Source organism: Palaemon carinicauda, chromosome 4, assembly GCF_036898095.1.
Source record: "Palaemon carinicauda isolate YSFRI2023 chromosome 4, ASM3689809v2, whole genome shotgun sequence".
In the NCBI taxonomy this organism is placed as follows: domain Eukaryota; kingdom Metazoa; phylum Arthropoda; class Malacostraca; order Decapoda; family Palaemonidae; genus Palaemon; species Palaemon carinicauda.
Window position 1 is genome coordinate 186,295,073 of NC_090728.1, and position 23,333 is coordinate 186,318,405.

Here is a 23,333-nt window from a genome sequence, read left to right on the forward strand (position 1 = left end):
CATTAACTTCTGTTTTTTTCTTGGTAGGAATCTACTGGACGCAGCCTACCTGACACTGGATTCACCCCGAGAACAGTTGGTGTATGACCACACTACTGTTCTTCAGTTGTCTCTGCACGCAGCCTACCTGACACTAAATTCACTCCGAGAGCAGTTGGTGTATGACCACACTACTGTTCTTCAGTTGTCTCTCAAGGTACTCTGTCTCCCCAATGTCTACCGAGACCTCTGTTATGAAGGTGACTGACCCTGAACCTGATCGGGGAGTGTTCTCCGGAAATGCTCTTCTGTCCTTTAGTCAGGTGGCCAAGATCCAAGGAGATCATCGACAGATCCAATCTGTCAAGATTATCTACTCTGGGGTTCCTGTATCTTGGGTACCACGCCCCTAACTGCCCTATAGGAGATGTTGGTCTGACCTGGAAGTGCGCCAGGGTTTGCTAGTGAAGCAGAACTCAGATGGGACACACCTCAAGAATGCTCACTGGGGGATCGGAAAAACGACTGTAATGCTCCGTCGACTCGTTTGGCACAAATTTTTGATTAGTGTAATCAGGGTTATGTGCCGGACGTGTTGGGAATGTCAGACTTGTAAGGTTTAAAGGGAAGTGGTTTCCCCGCCAACCTTGAAGATAGTGACCTCTCATCCTTTTGAATTGGTTGCTATGGACCTTGAGAGTCTCCTGACAACCAGCACTGGTTTTATTGGGTGTCTGATGGTAGTTGACTATTATTCCAAGTGGGCGACAGTAGTACCCATAAGGAATAAGAAGAGCAGTACGATATGCCAGGCGCTTGAAGACCAAGTTTTTCCTGTTATCCCTCGTGTTCCAGTCCGGATATTGACTGATAACGGCCCTGAGTTTTCCTAGGAATTTACAGAGTTGTTGGAGTGGTACAATGTTGTACATGTGAAAATAACTCTTTATAAACCCTCTAGTAATGGTGCAGTAGAGCGGTTGAACCATACCATTGGTGAGTTACCGAGGGTGATTTCTGGGGAATCTCGGAAATGGGACCAGCACTTATCCCGAGCAGTTCTCAGCTACAACCATTCCCACCACACTGAGATTGGCTGTACTCCAGCTGAGAACATACTGAAGGGTGCTCACGATGTTGATAGTATCCCGTTGCTGTCAGCAAAAACGAGAGACCCATGGGCTGAAGGACATCCTCGGTACAAACCGTTTAAAGAGGGTTCTCTGGTGCTTAAGAAGGTGCACCTGTTGGGACACCTTCTGACGAACAAGCTCATCCCTAGGTTTGAGGGGGTATTCCGTATTACTAAGGTACACGAGAATAAGGTCACCTATGAGCTGCAGAGACTGCCTGATGATGAACTGGTAAAAGCTCACCATATCCAGTTAAAGGCCTGGTAAGGACGAAACAGGAAGTAGATAGAAGTTCTGTAACCTTGAAATTTTAGCTAAAGTAGCTATATAAACTGAATAAGATTTATATTTGGATAGCAATATTTTGATACTCCACACCCATGAATAAATGTAGTACAACAAGTTAGATACACAAGCTAAATACTTAGTCCATAAGAATATAATAGGATGAAAAAAAAAAGCAGGTAACGTAATGTACGACTTAAAAGTTTATTGAAAGGTTGTCAAAATACAAGCTCCACTTGTAAGCTTTCTTGATAAAATACAGTGTTGTAGTTACAATTCACAATATATGAGTAAGCACACAATTTATTTTCACAACACAGCATCTACATACATATTCACAAACAGCATGTATATAATACATATTGAATATTCAACTACACAGTAGTAATCAACATTAGTTACAGTAAGGCTTACTGTAACACACAACTTCCAAAGTTATTAGCAAGTAATAGATTATCAATGTTTCTATCATTGAAGGGAATACTGTATTGTTTCCACTTTTAAGGAATAAAAGAAAAAAAATTGATTAAACCTAAAATACCTCTAACCTGAAAACATGTCTGTAAATCTATGCTTTAATGCAAGAAATAACTTTACTGGTACTGGACATGGTATAATGTTAAGGAAAATTTATAACTTTGGTGCAAAATATAAAAAAAAAAATATATATATATAAAAACACAGAGTTTACTGTACAAAAACATAGAACAAGTTATTAAAATACACTAAAACACAAAAGACAAACAATATAAATTGTCCTTAAAGTGTACCTAGCCTAATCAAAAATTACTTCTCTTCTCCACAATATAATTATTCTTTCAACTATTAGAATGCTGTACTTGCAACTTTAACCCTTTAAAAACCTCACCAGCTTAAGGAAGGCATCTGTTTTTAAAGAAAACCAGTTGAAGAATGACTAAATAAATAAATACAGATACCCATGACAGACTGATATATGATCTGTAAGTCTCGATAATATTCAGTTTCTGACAAAGTAAAATAGTACCAAAAACACACAATCATCCAAATACCATTTCTTTACCAAAAAATTTTGAAACCTGACCGGGAAGATAAAATTGTAAAGTCTTTGTGTTGGCCTGATGAGTGTTTTCTTAAAGAAAATTGTAAAAATTTGAAATTATTTCTCATTAATTAAAACTACAGTACTTTTATATTTATTAAAAGCATCATCTAGGAATGTTGAAGAATCTGACAAAATGTATTTCATAGATTTGGAATGTTTAAAAATTCTGTAAATTTCTTTTTGTAATTTCCTCTGTACTGTATTGACATTAGGTCAGTCATCCAGACTATATTATAGTTTTCAGTAAAGGACGTAATACATTCTCTTGAAGGGAATAGGTCATGAGGGGTGGCTGCACGTATTGTAATGTTAAACAACAAATACAGCCATTTCTAGTCCACTGCTGGACAAAGGCCTCACACGTGTCTGTTTCATCACCACGTTGGCCATTGCAGATTAGTGATGGTGGGAGATTATTTGACTGCTCACAACAAACCAACCTAGTATAGGTGGCCCTGATTAGTACAGGCAGTACGCAGATCTTTCGCTACATTAAGGTATCCTCACTCAGTTGTGTCCTATTCTCAGATAGGATCGTACTCATTTTGCATTGTTGACTGCCATAATCCTATTTTCAGTGTTATCTTCTTTAAATTCTATCAGTCCCATTTCTTCCCAAAGCTTTTTTATTATTAACATTATGAATTGTTATAACAGAATTTCTATTTGCACTTCTTGGTTAAAGGTTTGATTGTTTTATTTATTAGCAATATTTCATATTTACTCTGATATGTGACGCAGTTCCGGTAGGCCCTGCTGCTTCCTCCGAGGCCTTAGATGACCGCGGAGGTAGCAGCAGTAGGGGATTCAGCATTATGAAGCTTCATCTGTGGTGGATAATGTGGGAGGGTGGGCTGTGGCACCCTAGCAGTACCAGCTCAACTCAGTTGAGTCCCATGTTAGGCTGGGAGGAACGTAGAGAGTAGAGGTCCCCTTTTTTGTTTTGTTTCATTTGTTGATGTCGGCTACCCCCCAAAATTAGGGGAAGTGCCTTGGTATATGTATGTATGATTATGATTATTACATAACCTACCAGGCTATAAACAAGCCTGTTATACAAAACTTTTCAAAGATCTGACCAAAGGATAAGTTCAGTTAGTCTAAACATGCTAAGTCTTCCCTTCAACTCACAAATAAAATTTTCTGCAAACTACAAGTGGTTGACAGGAGCACCTACAGTATTTACAATGTCAATACCTAAAAAGTACTCCATTTGTATACATAATCTGCAATATGTAACCAAAAATAGCATACCAAGGCAACTAATCTTCCATAAACAAAAAGGCAAATGCTTTTCCCACTTTTTCTAAAAATTTTACATCTTCAGAGGTACATTATAAATCCCTTTGATTTTCATTTAATTGTAATTTTTCAACCCTTTGAGTGACTAACGCAAAATGACAATCTGAAAGACACACCAAATAATTTTTTTTTTTTTAATGAAATGTCACTTCTAAAAAAGTTATAAATTATTGAAAAATTCAGAGCTACGGTAAAAGAAAAAATGGCTATCAAACTTATCTGTTCATTTAATTAAATTAAGAAGAGTAACAAAGATTGCTTTTCATATTTTGTAACGTTTGCAATTCAAAATCAAATGGCAATGACATGAGAGAAAGAGAGAGAAATGTCTTTTAATAGCTAATAAAAAAAAAATTTCAAACATCCCTTCTTATCTTATACAGTATGTTTAATTTATTATCATTTTCATTGCAAGACATCTTAGGTTCGAATTAATTTCCCAGGGGAAAGTGAAATACAGCCAAAGTTTTTGGGCATTTTCAAACCATTCCCAAAAAGTTGATTCACATACATTCATAAGAAAAAAATCAAAAAAATTCTATACATATGTTACTATTTCATGTCAGAAATAATTTCTTTATACCAGCTCATGAAGAGATATATGGGCAGTATATGATAAACAATACATTAAGACAAAGATATAAGAATCATGCATTAAGCAAGTTACATGCCATGAAACACTAAAGTTCTTTTAAATATTTTCAGAATGTGAGTGCAAAACCAGGCTTAAATGGCCAAGCTGACCTCGCCTAAGAGATGAATTAAAACCAAAGGTATTTATGATTTAAATTCAACATACACATAAATTATTTTAAAGTAAAATATTGGTTATATCATCCTTAGTGTTATATCAAAAAGCAAAAAACTCTCAAATCTTATTTGATATATTAAGTATAAGTACCTGCATTCAAGTTACGACACACAGTAAAAACATTTTGTAGTGCTTTTTCATCTATTTTATTTTCATGCAATAATAATTAGCAATACAATGTATAAATATAAGGCATAAATTTGCCATCAAAGAGGAATACAAGGATTTTTAAAGTATATTTTCATTTTCCTTACATCTTAATTGAAAAAAATTATCATACAAAAATATGTAAAAGCATCAGACTAAACAAAATAGCTAAATGATACAAAAATATCTTTCGCAAACGAAACCTGCATATTACCTTAAAAGAATAAATGTTGGTAAAACATACTGTAACTGATATGTATATATACTAAGTTGGAAAAGCAAGATGCTGTACCAATAGGGAAAAATAGCCCAATGAGGAAAGGAAATAAATAAACGATAGAAAAAAATTAACAATAAAATATTTTAAAAACAGTAACCACATCAAAACAGATATGTCATATATAAACTATAAAAAGACTTATGTCAGCCTGTTCAACATAAAAATTTTTGCTGCAATTTTGAGCTTTTGAAGTTCTACCAATTCAACTACCCGATTAGGAAATCATTCTACAGCATTCCACAGCTGGAATAACACTTCCAGAATACTGTGTAGTATTGAGCGTCATGATAGAGAAGGCCTGACTATTAGAATTAACTGGAGTTTAAAAATTCACCAAACGTTTTCAATTTTACTAGGTTGAAAGTCACTTATACCATATTACTCCACAATCTACGGAAAATTTATAGCTCAATAATAGGATAAATTATGTCTCCGTCACCATTTTCCAAAATCAGTGAGGAAACTTCTCTCCAGTAATAATGGGGAAGTTCTTCCAAAACCTAAGGTAATATAAATTAAAAAGTAAAGAAATATACATTAATCTATTATTGTACTAACCCAAATTCATATTACCATAAGCTTACCAGCTTTTAGTAAAATTTTAAATCCTCCAGTTTCACATGGAAGATTTATTTTAAGTTTCTTCACGAATTAAAGACTTTTCAGTAGATAAGACTAATCTCTAATACAGTACATGTGATTTAGTTGGTATTACAATTACTTGTAAATAAAACTGTTCTGCCACTGAGAGCTGTGCCTACCTAGCATGGTTAACTTTTATGGAAATACCATGTGGGGGAAAAATAGGCAGTTTCACTTTGACCACTTGGAAACCAATCCTAGTGCCTTCTTTTACCCGTATTTGTTTACAAGATCACGCTCTCTTATATACTGCCAAATTATGCAAAGCTATTGTTTTCCTCTATTATTTTTCATAATTTAAAACAATTCACCACATGGGAAGCAAGTTAAAATTATAAACTATAGAATTATAAAAAAAAAAAAAAACTAGCCTGGTTTTCTCACTAAACTACCTGAAGCTGACATCAACATTGTCAACCACAGAAGTTTGTGATGCCAGCGTACATTTGATATATATTCAAAATACAATATATACTAAATTAGAAATGGAGTAATTACTCAAAAGTGTTCATAAAATATACAATTCATAAATAGTAATAGTTTTGAGTAATTACTCCATTTCTAATTTATATATTTTGAATATATATCAAATGTACACTGGCATCATGAACTTCTGTTTGGTTGACTATGTTGATGTCAGTTCCAGGTCGCTTAGTGAGGATACCAGGCTAATTTATTTTTTCCTTTTTTATAATTCTATATTTCTTTTATAATTTTAACTTTTTTCCTATATGGGGAATTGTTTCAGATTATGAAAAAGTAATATAGGAAAAAAAATAGCTTTGCATAATTTGGCAGTAACTAGAGAGCATGGTCTTGTAAACAAATACAGTACCCTTTTACCATAACTTACCCAAGAAGTAGTAATAATATTGAGAAAGATAATGAATATCAATTGCAAAATGCGTACAGTAGTACCATGACAAATGTAACTGAACTACCATTGTTCTTGCAGGACTAAGTTAAATATTCACATACTTTAATGATATACTGTAAGGTAACTACAACATTTACCATGAAAATTAAATCCACAGCTAGCTATCACAGAAGCTGACTTAGGTTTATAAATTAATACAAATCAATCCTTGGTAATTACCAGAATTGTAATTGTGCTAAAGATATCAAAATACTAAATATATATAAATCCTATCAACTAACAACACTGTTTCATCTTTTCAATACATTTAAGGTACTATATTTTGAATGCAATAAATTAACTGGCTTAAAATTGGGAACAATTTCTTATATCCTCCCTCTCATTAAAATTAAAGTACATTCAGTACAACTTCCAATAATAGCACAATTAACTGGAAATTTTAAGATGATAAGCTCAAGCTCAACCACTCTGACTGTCGCATTGTCTATGTACCTCTCATATGCTTATTCAAGAATCATCTATAAACCATGGCACAATGCATAGTCCATCCCTTCCTCACAACTATAGTCCATTTCTTTTATCGAGGCAGATTTGCACCGACTCGCAGCGGTGCCCTTTTAGCTTGGAAAGTTTCCTTATCGCTGATTGGTTAGAATTATCTCGCCCAACCAATCATCGATCAGGAAACTTTTCCGAGCTAAAAGGGCACCGCTGCGAGTCGGTGCAAATCTGCATCGCTAAAAGAAATTGACAATAGCTTCCACAACCTTTTCTAAAATATTCTCATTGCCAGATCATCCCAACTGTAACATTCCAAGGGGCCTTCTGTCTGGTTGGCCTTTTAAGATTCCCATCCCCTGTCCAAACCGAATGTCCTACTTCAGTCATTGTACCTTGATGCTTATCACTGGTAATACAGCAATTACTCATTTCTACTTCACAAATATACATTCAAATATACCTTCTTGAAAACTCTGCTCTCTGATGACTAAATTACACACTAATTTCTTTGTCCCCATGTTTTTAACAAAGCAACAAATTATCTATTCATATCCTAGTGTATCTATAAATTTATTTTTTTATAAAAGTAACCAATAATTTCATCCAGCTACGTTCTATACCCGATGCTATCTGTAGTTTAACAATCACTTCTACCCAAATTTTCTATATTGACTACCAAATCCATGTAGTTCTAAACAGCTAGTAATATTTTCCTTATAAAGTTACTTTACTTTGAGAATAATTTTTTTTGTTGGCCAATTTCAAGGCAAAAAGCATACCATCAATGTTGCTCAGCTAATATCTTGATGATTTCCATCAATATCACTGAGATTGCTCTGCTTACTGAGGCTTTCAAACATTTCCTGTATTAGCTTTTATGGGGCAATTCCCAATTTCTTATTTCAGAAATGTGTTGAGCTATCATTTCATGTAACAATTATCTATCCTGACAACACTTGCCTCTATGAATGATATGAATTCTCATTCTTAGCCTGAGAATTATAAAGTGCACTAGAGTAAAATTGCTTGAGCATACCGTTTTGTAAACTACACAACATTGAATGAATTCTTAAAAAAAAATGGTTAAATTTCACAGTCTTGCCATTCCAAATCTAAAGTTAAACTTTAAATTCAGCAAATGACTATTATACTATTTTTACACACCATAAGCAACGTCACTAATGTCAAATCACTACAAACTAAATTGGTAAAAACATTATTTTTATGAAAATCCCCTGGTGTTCATAATGCTTCTCTCTTAAAGCCTGGTTTTCAATCGATATTTACCCTACAACTAAAAATTTCCCATTTTCTTTTCCTCAATAGTCTTAGGCCTCTAGTATAGTATTGAGACAGTCTGGCTGTTAGTGGCAATAACCTTATGTTGAGTACACCACAGTCTCTGTTGTATTTTTTAGTTCTTATGTCGACCTCACATGCAGTATTTGCCCTCTCCAGATTTTGGTGTAATTTAGGTTACAGTATTAGGGAAGTCTTCTGGAATTTTCAGTAATACCTGTGAGAGGTGTCCAAGGGCATTCTTTCTGGGTGATCATATCTTCATTCGCTTTGTTTCTCATGCCGGGAGCAATATTGTGATTTATATGATTGTTTTGTAGTATGTGCTTCTCTTACAGTTCCTCTTATGAAAAGGTATTTTTAGATGATAGCAAACCATGTTAAAAATTCCAATTGTAAAAGGAAATTAACATTAGGTTCACGAGTAATCCAGAGAAGACTAGGCTAATTGATTATATGTAGAGGGGATGATGATGATGATGCCTCTAGGCTATTAACGAGCCTTCAGGTGTGATGGTAATGGGCACTTTTCCTATTTTACTTCATTCATTAATCAAAGAAGACCAGCAAATCTTTGAGCAAAGGTTGTGATTTTAGACTAACCTACCCTACTCTGAACCCTTAGATAACTTCTCTAGTTTTGCCAAGCAGTTCTAGTTCCCCAGTTCCAACCTTGAAACTGAGAAGATAAACTCACTGTGGCATACCCAAGCCAAATTGATTGCCAGATTGTTTCAATGCTATACTAAGGCCTTAGCCAATCAAAAGGAAAGAAAATGGGAAATACTTAGTTCTAAGTTAAAGACTGATAGAAAACAGGGCTCCGAGAAAGGCATTATGAACAACCGGCAAGTATCAAAATGATAAACTCTATTATTAGAGTTTCGTTGTTCAATAGTATACTGTACTGTTTTTTCATCAAATTAATTGTAATGATTTCAGAGTTAGCTTCTAATGTAATTTTCTCCAAAGTTAATGTCCTTAGGAATGTAATTCTTACTTTTCAATTGATTACATTACTACTAACTAAGAAATAGAAGCCAAATATTTTCAAGTAAATAAACATCTAAATGCATCCTCATCAAGTCTACAACACTAAGAAAAACTTGAATTCTATAATGGCTGCTGAACAGCTTCATTAGACCCCCCCAAAAAAACACCATGTTACTATAAAGATTGACTGGAAGTGATCAAAGATTTAGTGCATTATATTTTTTACATGAACAAAAACTCAAATTTTTAAAATACACTGCCACAAGATCTTTCATCTTACAGGCTTGAAGGAGAGTAAGACATCAAATCTTACCCTTTTTACAGCACTATAAAACATTTAGTAAAAAGCAATCCAGGTATCTTGATAACTTGTAAAACCTGAACTACTTAAACCTTCACCTGACATAGAGAACTGAAGTTTTCCACTTGTACACAAGCTTTTATAGTACTGTACAAATTAGACATGCTTTAAAATCATAATTCTCTCATGCTTCAGTGGTATAAAACTCCAAATATGTCTTTCATAAGATTTTGGGTTCTAATTTTATATCAGGTCCTAAGAAAGTCCATCCACATCTATAGCCATATAAGGGATGTTAACAAGCAGGTTTGTAAAGAATGAAAATTAAAAATGAAAGTAACTTTCTAAGATGGTTCCATTTAAGTCTTCCATCACAAAGTTTGTTGTTTTCTGAAGAAAACAAACTATCTTGAATATGAGTTGTTAAATAAGTTCTTTACATACTCTCTCCAGTGATGCACACATTTGTTAATAAAGATAAAGCTTTGAGGAATCATAATGTTTTAACCAATTCTGATTGTAAAAAAAGAACAGGTTTTTAAAGAACGGATGACAGTATCCAAATTTTGGTACGCAAGGTGACTGCAAGATCTAATCTTATGCCTTTAAAAAGAATAAAACCAAATTCATTTAGCAATATACTACAAATTAATATTAAAGTTTATTAATATTTATTACGAAGACCTTTAACTAATAAACTTCCAGGCTATGGATATAAGTTTACAAAACAAAACTGGGATAACACACTGGAGTACCTTTGATAAAATCCTTCTGATTTGCCCTTGTGGGAAACTGACAAAGTTGTTCAGTAGTTACTCCCATAAAGTTTCTAGTTCAGTATTTTTCTTTAAATATAAATACTTAAGATACCAAAAACAAACAAACAAATAATAAAGAGGCATCACATACCCATGCAAAATGACTTCATCATATTCAAAAGTCCATTTTCTTATAATCTCTAACTCTGCCTCCGATAAGTATCTGTTTTTTGCAATCTTCAAGGATATTCTTCAGCTTGTCAAGTAATGGGTCAATGAAGCATCCAAGCCATTCTTCAATGGTGTCTTCAAAGTATACTTCTAACATCCATGATGTCATATGATTTCTCAGTTCCAGCAGATTTTGCTGGAGGCTAGGAAAATAATAGAATTGCAAATTTTACATTTCCTAAATGTATAATCTAAATATTTTTAATGTTAAACTGACGGAAAAGTGTAATTCTAAAGACAATGCCACTTTACTTGATCCAAATTTTCATTAGCTACCTCAATAAGCTAGGAGATCTATAGGAAAGAATCATAGCTCCCTTCTATTTCACTTGAAGAGTCCTGGGCTCATTCCCTTGAGGTTGAAACTTTTTAAATATGCTTATTTTCATGAATAAATAATTATTTTGCATACGGTAACTAATCTGTACAAATTTTTCATTCCAATAAAGTTGCTAGTATTGTAAATAGAACAAAACAGATACTCACTCATTGATAGGATTCATAATACTTTCCACCTGGACTGGATTTGTAAAGTTCCTCGCTCTCATGTAATCGCTGAACCAGCCTAACATCCTACAAGAAGAGTTAAAATTCATACAAACAAAGCTCTCCTTAAGCTAACAGGTATTCAAATTATCATAGACTGAATATAATGCAATATACTCTATACAAAGATAATAAACATGCTCAATTAAAATGCTTTCAAAAACAAAAATGTATTGTAAATAAAGATATTTACTGTATGATTGCTAGGTCTGCTAGAAACACTAGTTTTGTGATATAAAAAAGAAATAGTTTTATCACAATCTCCATCAACCATAAACAGACCAAATCATAAGTACCCTAGAGTCTCATACCTCTGATAACTATGAGGGTTGGTCTTATTAAAATGAACTCAAAAGTAAAGGCTTGGACACTAGTGTTGTAGTGGCCGATGTGGTAACGTCCCTGACTGGTGAACGCCAGACTGGGGTTCGAGTCCCGCTCAAACTCTTTAGTTTCTATGGTAACTGCTTCCTCACCATCCTTGTGAGCTAAGGATGGGGGGTTTGGGGGAGCCTATAGGTCTATCTGTTGAGTCATCAGCAGCCATTGCCTGGCCCTCCTTGGTCCTAGCTTGGGTGTAGAGGGGGCTTGGGCGCTGATCATATGTATATATGGTCAGTCTCTAGGGCATTGTCCTGCTCGATAAGGCAATGTCATTGTCCCTTGCCTCTGCCATTCATGAGCAACCTTTAAACCTCTAAAGCCTTCTCCAAATTTGTAGAGAATCACAATATTATTCTAATTAGAATTGGTAAATGCAATTAATCCTAAAATCTTAAAGTCTATTCTACCTTGCATTAAATAGCAGTGAAAGTTATGAAGTGGAAGATGAGAAATCCGAGTCTTTCTTTCCTTTTTCCCCTCCCCTTCAAGGTATTACATGGCTCAGCACATCTACCAGTCTCAAGTACAAATCTTGGTCCTAATTATTTCATGATATTTTTGTCGACTTTACTCTTTTCTCTAATTATTAGTTAACCCATTGAATAATGTTATGAGAATATATCCATAAAATACATAACTATTCTCTTACTTATATTGTTTTCTCTTATCCCCATCTTTTGTTTTTTTTATGTTTTCTTAATTATATTAATTAATTGATTAATATATAAAATTACACATCCAACACAAAATAGTTTCACACAGTAAACAGCTAGTGAAATTCCAGTAGAATATATTATTTGCATATTCAACTTATTAAACAATAAGGTTTTTAAGCTACATGAAAAGGAAAACAAAATTTCAAACGTCTATCATAATCTAAATATAAATTATTAATACTAATATTACTTACCCTTCAGAGTTGCTAATAGCATGATACTTGCATACAAAATTGGACCACATTTGCACACCAATGTATATTTTGTGGCCTGGGAAGTTCATGCCTTGCTCTATCACCTGTGGCCTGAAAAAAAAATATGAATTACCTGTACTGTACATTCCCAAATTTAAAGATTTATCATTTGAACATCGTAATTATTTTAAAACGAAAGTTTCACCTGTTTTGAAAAACTGAATATTTAAGTGAAAAAAAAAAGAATTTCATACAAAATTAAACCTACCTAGGAAAAGGCGATACATTAATCAGACTTGAAAAGCCTAACTTTTGGGAAACAATCTGATGGTCAGCTTCGGTGAATGATTCTTCCATTATCACCCTCATGCATAAGCATAAAGACGGAATAGACACTGGCAGAAGCTCGCATAGCACAGCATAATGGTCATATCTGAAAAAAAATACATAATTGTTCTCTTACATGAAAAGATTGTATAAATATGACTAATATGCCGATTTTGATGGCTGGGCTGCACTGAGATGATTCTGTAATAAAAATGGAGTTCGCAAACTAAAAAGTGTCAAAATATAAAAGACAGAGACAGTTTCAATGACCATTCAGATGAAGTTAAGCAAGAAATACTGCCCTACACTAAAGTTTTCGATTATCAAATAGAAATGATGATCATGACAAACCTTTGCCATCCTGTGAAAGCTATTCCTTTGAGCTTTTTGAACTGTTGTTTGTGCTCTGCTATTGTTGCAAGCCACATCATATGATTGTTGATATGATGTTGAATTGGTGGCAAAAACTGTGTACTTCCTGTTGCTCCCTTAAATGCGCTGGCAATCCAAAGACCATTGAAAACGGCAGCATATCGTTCAAACATTCCTTTTGAAATAGTAAAGAATGTGAAGCTTACATGTAATGACATAAAACATCAAAGTACTACCACCTAGTGAAAGATTTTGTCAACATAAGCATAATGTTTGACTAATCAAAGTAATACTACCTAGTGAAAGATTCTTTGTCTACATAAGCATAATGTTTGACTACTCATTTAATTTTTTGAAATACTGTTCGAGCTAAATTATCGGGCGATAATGTAAAGTTTTCACAGCATCTTAAAACAACAACTATCAATTTACTGACAGCATAAAAATATTCCCTACACTAGTCAACTAAAATTCCTATGATTACTTTAAAAAGAAAAGCATTACCATTATTGTGAACTATAATTTCTAAATCATTAACTTTTTTTTTTTATTGGCTACAGAGTACAGTTATGATTAACGTATCTTTTCAACATCTCAACTAGTTCTGAATAGACAAAGCTATATTGTAATCAATAGCATTATTATAATTGCTTTATTTGAATTGATTTTAGCCTAATGCAAAAACATACACACATTTAAAAAATGACCCATATTTTTGGGTGTATTTGTACTTTGTTTACTGATTTCCCTAACATTTTAACCAACAACAACCGAGTTCTTTTGTTTTCGGTTTTCACTTAGCTGATGTTGCTAACACTAGGCTACAAAAGTACTGTACAGTATAAGGAATTTATACAACTATTTGTAGAAAACTAATGCTTTAATAAGTTGATGGCTTCATGGTATATTTGTTTACTTCCCTTGCATTTTAACAAAAAAACTGACAGCTGAAAGTTTTTTTTTCTTATGTACATTATTCTTGATATGCAATTTGAAAAAAATCAAGTTACCGAGTAAATCATTACATTGGTACTCATTACATATAACAAACTTATTTAAGTTGAAATCAAAATAAAATACATGATTCATTATTTTGATGTGGTATCACCTCTCACGCGTAAGTGAAGCCTTCACTAGAAATGCAAAATTACAAGACAGCTAGTCATTCGCATTCGTCAGGGGGGCCCCCTTCCCATTCAACTCCTATAAAAACATACACAATTAATGTCTTAATAAAAAAATTTTGCTATAAACTAATTACAGTACAGAATTAAAGATGAATTTTTTTACAGTACAGTACTGATAATACTGTATTTATGAATTTTGAAGCGGTTTTATAACATGAAATTAGTTTCACTTGATTCAATTTTTTTTTTCATAACCTGATTGTCCTTTATTATTATTATTATTATTATTATTATTATTATTATCATTATCATTACTTGCTAGGCTACAACCAGTCGGAAAAGCAGGATGCCCAGGGGCCCCAACAAGGAAAATAGCCCAGTGAGGGAAAGAAGCAAGGAAAAATTAAATTTTAGGAACAGTAACAACATTAAAATAAATATTTCCTATATAAACTATAAAAACTTTAACATAACAAGAATAAGAGAAATTAAAGAGAATAGTGTGCCCAAGTGTACTGTCAAGCAAGAGAACTCTAACTTAAGACAGTTGAAGACCATGTTACAGAGGCTATGGGACTACCTAAGACTAGAGAACAATGGTTTGATTTTGGAGTTTCCTTCCCCTAGAAGACCTGCTTACCATAGCTAAAGAGTCTCTTCTACCGTTACCAAGAGGAAAGTAGCCACTGAACAATTACAGTGCAGTAGTTAACTCCTTGGGTGAAGAAGAATAGTTAGGTAATCTCAGTGTTGTCAAGTATATGAGGACAGAGGAGAATCTGTAAAGAATAGGCAAGACTATTTGGTGTGTGTAGGCAAAGGGAAAGAATCGTAACCAGAGAGAAGGATCCAACGTAGTAATGTCTGGCCAGTCAAAGGACCCCATGACTCTCTAGCGGTAGTATCTCAACGGGCAGCTGGTGCCCTGGCCAACCTACTACCATTACTATTGAGCTTTCGAGAATAAGCGAACTTAATTTTACCGAACAAAAAGCAACAAAATATTATCTGAAAAATAAACCAACTGATTCCAAATATCCAATAAAAATCAAATCGTACAGGCACATATTATCTGCTACTTTCAATGATTCTTAGTGAGCAATGTTTGCTGAATTAAGATAAAACATGTTCAGGTTTTCATGCCAAGCATGAGCACCCACAGTGCATACATACCCATGAAGCACGAACAGGCTAGTAGATTAAGTTCTCTTAAGAAGCCGTATCCACCATTTATTTTTTTTGTAGACTGTAACCTAAACTATTACAAAGAATCTCAGGGCTTGATTTCAAGGAGGGTAGTAACATAGGACTGATCAATAATGTACAAAATCAGAACAGGTCATACCTGATACAAAAAAATTAGTAAAAACTTTCAAACAGGAACCTTACAGAAGGAAATGTATGATTGAAACGTACTAGGATAACCACTTAAGAACTGAACTCTCTTCCCTATAGGGGCAAGACCAGTGTTCCTTTATGGGAGAAAAGTCACTGGATAAATCACAAGGGATTACAGTAAGGAGAGAGACACATCCATTATATTTGCAGAAATTCATAGATAAATCCAGAAGATAACAAAGGAAAGGACAGAAGGGAAGAACTCAAAGGAAGAAGAAAGGGATAAAAGGAAACACGTTCCTTCTCCCACGTGGTTCGCTGGTATTCATCTTTTGATGTTTAGGTGTAGACTAGCAGAACAGCTGAACTAAGAAGAGTTCATGTTTAAAGAGAACTCAGGGGGCAAGGACAAAAGCAACAAGGACAAAGAAATGCCAAACATGTCCACGATCATAATCCCAGCCTATGTGCTGAACTCCTTTCAGTAACGATCAATACATGGGGGTAGATCTACTTGTGTCAAATTCATGAAATTGGATAGTGTGTGCACGTCATCAGCTGAAGCACAAAGAATGTCAGTTCCATAGAAGAATGAGAGTAGAGCTGCGCACGACACACACTCGTGAACTGCAGAAAGAAGAGAAAAAGATGGAAGGGGTAGAGCCACACATGAGCATGCTCAGTCATTTCATCAAGAACTTTCATAACCTCTCAACTTTGCAAAATCCTCTTAAAAGATGACAAATTCGGAGATAACTTGTATTTTTCCTAACCATACAAACCTTAGCTATTTACATTGGGTTTACTTTCGGCATAGCTGAAATTGACGAGCCAATAGATTTTAATGAGGGTTAACTACCCCCGCGCTAGTTAGCGGGGGTAGGGGAAGGGGTAGCTTGCTACCCCTCCCCCCCACACACGGGTGATTTGCTTCACTTCACTTAGAGGTAGGACTTGACTTGGGGGACAGGGCTGGCGGGAAAATATGTGTAAATAGCTAAGGTTTGTATGGTTAGGAAAAATACAAATTATCTCCGAATTTGTCATTTGTTCCATAACCGAAATACAAACCACGCTATTTACATTGGGTGACTTACCCCTTAGGAAGGGTGGAAAGTCCCCAGCCTTACTGACTTTGGCTTTACCCGGGGACTCCGACTCCAAATGAGTAGCACTCGAGAAAAGGAGTCCCTGTACCTCACAAGTTCCTTGCTCCGCAAGGAACGTGTGGCCTACATAAGTTGTGTGTGGAGAAAAGAGCGTGACTCGTCCAATGAAGTTGACCTTGAGTCCTTTAGATAGGAATCCAGGATAGGACGTTCCCAATACCACCTCGTCAGGGTATGGGGGACGCAACAGTATTAAGCTTAATACTAGGAGCACAAGGAAGCATGGTTTACCTGCAGAGGTTGAGGTCAGCTATGCGGAGACCAGGATGCTGCTTCCCCCAAGAGAGGGGAGGATGAAGAAAGAAGTAAGAGCCAGACATACTCTTTCATTCACGCAGACTAAAACCAGGTAACAACGCCCTCAACCTACTGCTACCTGTCCATAAAGGAGCCTGAGGTTAGACCAGCTGTTGTGCAGCCACCACAGGGCCGATAGAAAAAGTATCAAGGCTCCTGTGGGTCACGTCCTGCAGGTAGTGGGCTGTGAAGGTTGTCTGATGCTTCCAGACCCCAGCTTGAAGCACCTGCATCACAGAGAAGTTTCTCTTGAAGGCCAGGGACGTAGTGATGCCCCTAACATCATGTGCCCTAGGGCGACATGACGGAGGAGGGTCCGGATTCAAGGCGTGATGGATAACCCTTCGAATCCAAGCCGAGATGGTGTTCTTGGTGACCCTCCTCTTCGTCCTGCCTGTGCTAACAAACAATGCTTGCACCTGAGGATGAACTGCAGCTGTTCTCTTCAAGTAACACCTCAGACTCCTCACTGGGCATAATAGCAGCTGGTCTGGGTCGCTTGTTACAGAACGGAGACTCGTGACCCTGAAAGAGTCGAACCGTGGGTCCGGCACTCCAGGGTTCTGAGTCTTGGCAACAAACTCAGGGACGAACCTGAACGTTACCTCCCCCCATCCCCTTTAATGGGCGACGTCGTACGAAAGACCATGGCAGAGGCCAACGCGAGCAGGAAAGCCGTCTTCCAAGACAGGTGGCGATCAGAGGCCTGGCGTAATGGTTCGAAGGGAGGTCTCTTAAGAGCCCTGAGAACCCGAACCACGTTCCATGGAGGAGGTCTCACTTCCGACTGAGGGCAGGTAAGCTCATAGCTACGTATGAGTAAAGAGAGTTCCAGCGAGGAAGAAATGTCCACTCCTTTCAGCCTAAAAGCCAAGCTCAAGGCAGAGCGATAGCCTTTCACCGCTGAGACCGAAAGGCGCATTTCCTCCCGCAAATAAACGAGAAACTCCGCTATTGCTGGAATAGTGGCATCGAGTGGAGAGATACCCCTCCCACGACACCAACCACAGAAGACTCTCCACTTCGCCTGGTAGACTCCCTCAGAGGACTTTCGCAGGTGCCGAGACATTCTCTCTGCAACCTGTTGCGAAAAGCCTCTCTCCGTGAGGAGACGATGGACAGTCTCCAGGCGTGAAGCCGAAGCGAGGCTACGGCTTTGTGGAAGATGTTGCAATGTGGCTGTCTGAGTAGCTCGTGTCGTGGGGGAAGCTCTCTCGGGAGCTCCGTCAGGAGTTGCAGAAGGTCCGGGAACCATTCCGCGTGATGCCATAGCGGAGCTACCAGAGTCATCGACAGGTTGACCGATAGTCTGGTCCTGTTGAGCACCCTTCTCATCAGACAGAACGGTGGAAAGGCGTACACGTCGATGTTGTCCCACCGTTGTTGGAAAGCATCTTGCCAGAGTGCCTTGGGGTCCGGGACTGGGGAGCAGTACAGGGGCAGTTTGAAATTCAAAGCTGTCGCGAACAGATCCACCGTCGGGGAACCCCACAAAGTCAGGACTTTGTTGGCTATCTGATGATCCAAAGACCACTCGGTACTCACTATCTGCGAAGCCCTGCTCAGACTGTCGGCGAGCACATTCCTCTTGCCAGGAATGAAGCGAGCTGATAGCGTTATCGAGTGGACTTCAGTCCACCTCAGAATCTCTACTGCAAGATGGGATAGCTGATTCAAAAAAGTACCTCCCTGCTTGTTGATATAAGCCACTACCGTGGTGTTGTCGCTCATCACCACCACGGAGTGACCCACCAGGGTCCGTTGGAACTGTTGAAGAGCCAGGAATACGGCCTTCATTTCTAGCAGGTTGATGTGCAGGTATTTTTCTGATTCTGACCAAAGGCTTGAGGTCCTTTGGTTCAGAATGTGAGCCCCCCACCCTTCTTTTGACGCGTCCGAAAACAGTGTCAATTCCGGGGGAAGGACGAGAAGATCCACTCCCTTTCGCAGGTTCTCGTCGACCAGCCACCACCGCAGGTCCGCCTGTTCCGAGGGTCCTATCGGGACCAGAAAGTCCGGGGAATCGGATCCTTGATTCCACCGGGACTTGAGCCGCCACTGCAGGGATCTCATCCTTAGACGGCCATTTGGAACCAGACGAGCCAGGGAGGCCAGGTGACCTAAGAGACGCAACCACGATTGGGCAGGAAGCTCTTCCCGCCTGAGGAAGGGTTCCGCCACCCTCCTCAGCCTTGCTATCCTGTCGTCTGATGGAAAGGCTTTGTGGAGATTGGTGTCTAACAACATGCCTAGATAAACCAGTCGTTGGGACGGCTGCAGAGAGGACTTCTCGAGGTTTACCAAGATCCCCAGATCTTGGCAAAGTCCCAGAAGCCTGTCTCGGTGTCGAAGAAGGGTCGACTCCGAGTCTGCTAGGATCAGCCAGTTGTCCAGATATCGGAGGAGAAGGATGCCATTCCTGTGCGCCCAAGACGAAATCAGGGTAAACACACTGGTGAACACCTGAGGTGCTGTGGAGAGACCGAAGCACAGCACCTTGAACTGGTAGGTCTTGCTGTCTAGGCTGAATCTTAAGTACTTCCTGGAAGACGGATGGATTGGGATCTGGAAGTACGCGTCCTTCAGATCCAGTGTGCACATGAATTCTTGTGGTCTCACCGCAAGTCTGACCGTGTCCGCTGTCTCCATGCTGAACGGAGTTTGCTTGACAAACTTGTTCAGAGCTGAGAGGTTGATGACAGGTCTCCAGCCTCCAGACGCCTTCTTTACAAGAAAGTCGACTGAAGACGCCTGGGGAGCCGTCGACGACCTCCTGGAGAGCATCCTTCTTGAGCATGGTTTCGACTTCTGCCCGAAGGGCTAGCCCCTTTGCCGATCCCATGGCATAGGAGCTCAGCGACACTGGATTCGCTGTCAGGGGAGGTTGAGATGTCATGAATGGGACGCGATACCCTTGGCCGATAACGGAGACCGTCCAAGCATCGGCCCCATGTTGCTGCCACCTGTGCATGCAACTTTGAAGGCATCCCCCCACAGGTGGACACGCGGGGGGACTGCCACTCCTAGCGTTTGCGGCCGCGGCCGCTTCCCCTAGGAGTCTTGCCTCCCCTGGAGGACTTACCGCCCCTCTTGTCCTTGGCAGGAAAGGGCTGGGGCTTAGACACCACTTTCTTAGCTGCCGGCGCCTGCTTCGGTGTCTTGCGAGGCTGCTGCTGGTGTTGCTGCGGAGCTGGAGGCTTGTAGGGCCGAGATGCAAGGGCCCTTTGGAGGAGGGAGTCCTGGCTAGACCACCTCTCAGCTGTTCGTTCATTATCTTGGGGCTCAAACAAATTTCCCCCAAGGAGGGAGGAGTGTCTGAGCCTGCAGACATCCACGGCGGGGACCTTCGGATGGATCTTCTCGGTCACTGCATCACAACGCTTCAGCACCGAGTTGGCCCACAGGTTGGTAACCTGATGTGCCAGGAACTCGATGGAGTGAGTGCCCGAGAGGAGGAAGGTCTCCAGGGCCTTCCTATTGCTCTCCTTAGACAGATCCTCGGAGCGCAATAGAGCCCAGAGAGCCTAGCCAGACATCCAGCCACGAAGTGGCCTGCATGGCACACTTCGCGACCTCGTGGCTCAGGATCTCCGACGCCGAGAACGTTACCTGCCGGGCGGAGAGCTTCTCAAGAGGAACTCCCCTAGTAAGCTCTTCCACCAAATGGTGGAGGGGAAGAGCGAGGCTAGACTCCCCCATGATCTCGAAATACCTCCTCTGCTGGAGACGAGGAGGTGGGAGGAGTTTGTTCCCGGCAGAAGAACGACTGGAGGAGGCGAGAACTGCGAGCTGAGCGTTGGCCCTGGTTCTGGCACTCTTCACCCCCTGGGACCAGGGCAGAGCCGCGCTGGCCTTTGGGGGCTTCTGAGTTCCATAGACCTGGTCCAGGACCGTGTCCTTGCCTTCACGCGGGGTGATCACAGGGTCCATGAACCCGTTGAGCTGTCTCATCAGGCCCAAGACCTGCCAGAAGGCATGCTCAGACTCCTGCTGCTCTCCTCCCTGCGGACTGGCAGCCAAGTCTCCTGTCCCCGGAAGCTCTTCCTGGGGAGACGCGTGGACGTTCTCCCGGGGTCCGGCTGGTTCCTGACGAATTCGTCTTGGATTCCTTGGGTTCCCTCCTGGGAGGGATACACGACTCCAGCAAAGAGGTTTGGTAGGCACCTTCCACGCGAGACGATTCTCCTCCACGAGGAGGTGACTTCCCCCTTGGTGCCGAGGGGGAGACCACCACCTCGCTGGACTCTCCTGAGGATGGAAAGGCCTCGTCCTCGGGAGAAAGAGAAAACGACTGCGAAGGGGACGAAGCCTTCCTGACGGACCTCTTAGGAACCAACTTCTCCCTGGGAGAAGACACCACGAAGTCCACCCCTCTTAACGAGAGAATGCCTTGATGAAGTCATTGGGCTTCAGCACGGCATATCATTCCCGTGCTGAAGGCTTGTGACGGGCAAGAGGGCTCTCGAACTGGGGAATTTCTTTTCCTCAGTTTGACTCTAAATTTCTCTCATTCTTTTTCTATTACCTCTTATTGCTTATTCCTCCTTCATAATTATCAGCTGTCTCCAACCTTGCTGTCAAAACTCTTTTACCCATTTCACTGTCCAGGTTTTTTAGAGGGGACATTGTATCCATGATCGGTTTTTATTTCAAAATCAATTGTGGGAGCTGTGGTGGTCTTGCCAACTGCCCGAAAATGTTTGGACACCTAGGAGTGTCAGTATTCCCATACTGGCACGCAACTATCTCTTAGGAAATTTTGCCTTCGGATTCCAGGGGTTGGCTATTTTATAGAGATAGGACTCTCGGCATTCTGTCCGGTTTGCCTGCCACTATGATTAGAGTGGGGATGATTGTATTCTTGAAATGCTCTCAGTCCCATCAAGCGGGTTTGGCATACACTTGAGCCACTCTAATCATAGTGGTACCATCCCTTTGTGGTAGGGTAGGGAGTGGACATTTGGTAAGCAGCTTTCACAGGTGTCATTGGTGGAGAAATTAATTCCAGGAAAGGCTAACGGTGTCTTCTTTGGAATTTCAGACAGTCTTAATCTTTTCTCTCCCTTAAACTATATTTTTTTCCATTGTTTTTTTTTTTCCATTGTTATTATGACCCCTTCCCTCCCCCTGAAAAAATAATTAATGAGTAAACTTAATATTCCCCGTACCCCTGGATCAAATGGCGAACCCCAGACACCGTTGACGACTTCTGCTTGTTTAAATAGGGAAAGCTCTGTTGACAACCTCGGCAATAAAAAGGATTCCTCCAACAATACTTCTTTGACCAGTGTTGTTAAAGACAATTTATCGGCACTGGTGGAAAATGATGCTTGTAATAACCGTAATACTTTACCCTCTGGTTCTGGCTCATTACCAGATCCAACAAAAAATCTGAAAATTCTCCACTTAAAAAACATACCAATTGGTTGTAGCTATGACATAATTCATGAAGCCTTCTGTAGATTTGGAGCAATCAAAGAAATTTTAATGGAGCTTAATGGTAGTAAAGGCTTTTGGGAAGCTTGGGTATCATTTTCAAGTTTTGAGATTGCTTTAGAAGCAAATAAAAATTTAGAGAGCATAAAAATTGACAATTGTTTGATTTCTGGGGCTTTATGTGATAAAGCACCAAGACACCTAGAGATATATAAACCAGAAGAATGGATGGAAAAAGAAATAGAGCATAGACTTCCAGAAGTAAGAACCCCCAAGCCCCCAACATGGATAATTGCATCTGGAAAGATAGATAATTATAACTATTATAAGATTAGTAAATTTATACAAAAAAAAGTTGGTTTAATTAAAAGTAAGGATATTAGTAGATACGGTAAGCAATCTGTTTTGATTAATGCAAAATCAGATACTCAAGCTCACATGCTTTGTGGCATGAAGATTGCAGAAATTGATCCTATTAAGGATATTAAACCACATATGAGCTTCAGCTATGGTAAAGGAGTAGTTTTTGATAAAGATCTATATGAATTCTCAGAACCAGAAATTCTGGACATGTGCCCTGCTAATGTTTGGAAAGTAAGTAAGATCCCTCAAACAAGCATGGTAGTTTTAACATTTGAAACCCCTGTTATACCAGATCATATAATTATTGAGAATGAAAGAGTACGTGTTCGAGAATATAAACCTAGGCCTTTACAATGCTTTAATTGTTTCAAGTACGGTCACCCTTCCCGGTACTGCAATAATACGAAGATCTGTATTAACTGTTCTTTGTTAGAACATGGC

General features: G+C 38.9%; 2 protein-coding genes across 2 annotated transcripts in view; one reads left to right on the forward strand and one right to left on the reverse strand.

The window, feature by feature from the left end:
- The first annotated feature begins 2,291 nt into the window (after positions 1–2,291).
- Positions 2,292–23,333, forward strand: part of LOC137640269 (serine/threonine-protein kinase TNNI3K-like) — a 152,800-nt gene continuing 131,758 nt past the window's right edge. Inside the window, exon 1 of the mRNA XM_068372865.1 lies at positions 2,292–4,556. The gene's annotated coding sequence lies outside the window, so the exon portion shown is untranslated. The remainder of the gene's footprint in view (positions 4,557–23,333) is intronic.
- LOC137640268 (hexosaminidase D-like) overlaps positions 7,815–23,333 on the reverse strand; it is a 61,453-nt gene continuing 45,934 nt past the window's right edge. Inside the window, exons 8-12 of the mRNA XM_068372864.1 lie at positions 13,142–13,337; positions 12,732–12,896; positions 12,464–12,574; positions 11,110–11,196; positions 7,815–10,766 (exon numbers count right to left, since the gene is read on the reverse strand). Of these exons, the coding sequence (XP_068228965.1) occupies positions 10,568–10,766; positions 11,110–11,196; positions 12,464–12,574; positions 12,732–12,896; positions 13,142–13,337 (758 nt within the window). The 3' untranslated portion in view covers positions 7,815–10,567. The remainder of the gene's footprint in view (positions 10,767–11,109; positions 11,197–12,463; positions 12,575–12,731; positions 12,897–13,141; positions 13,338–23,333) is intronic.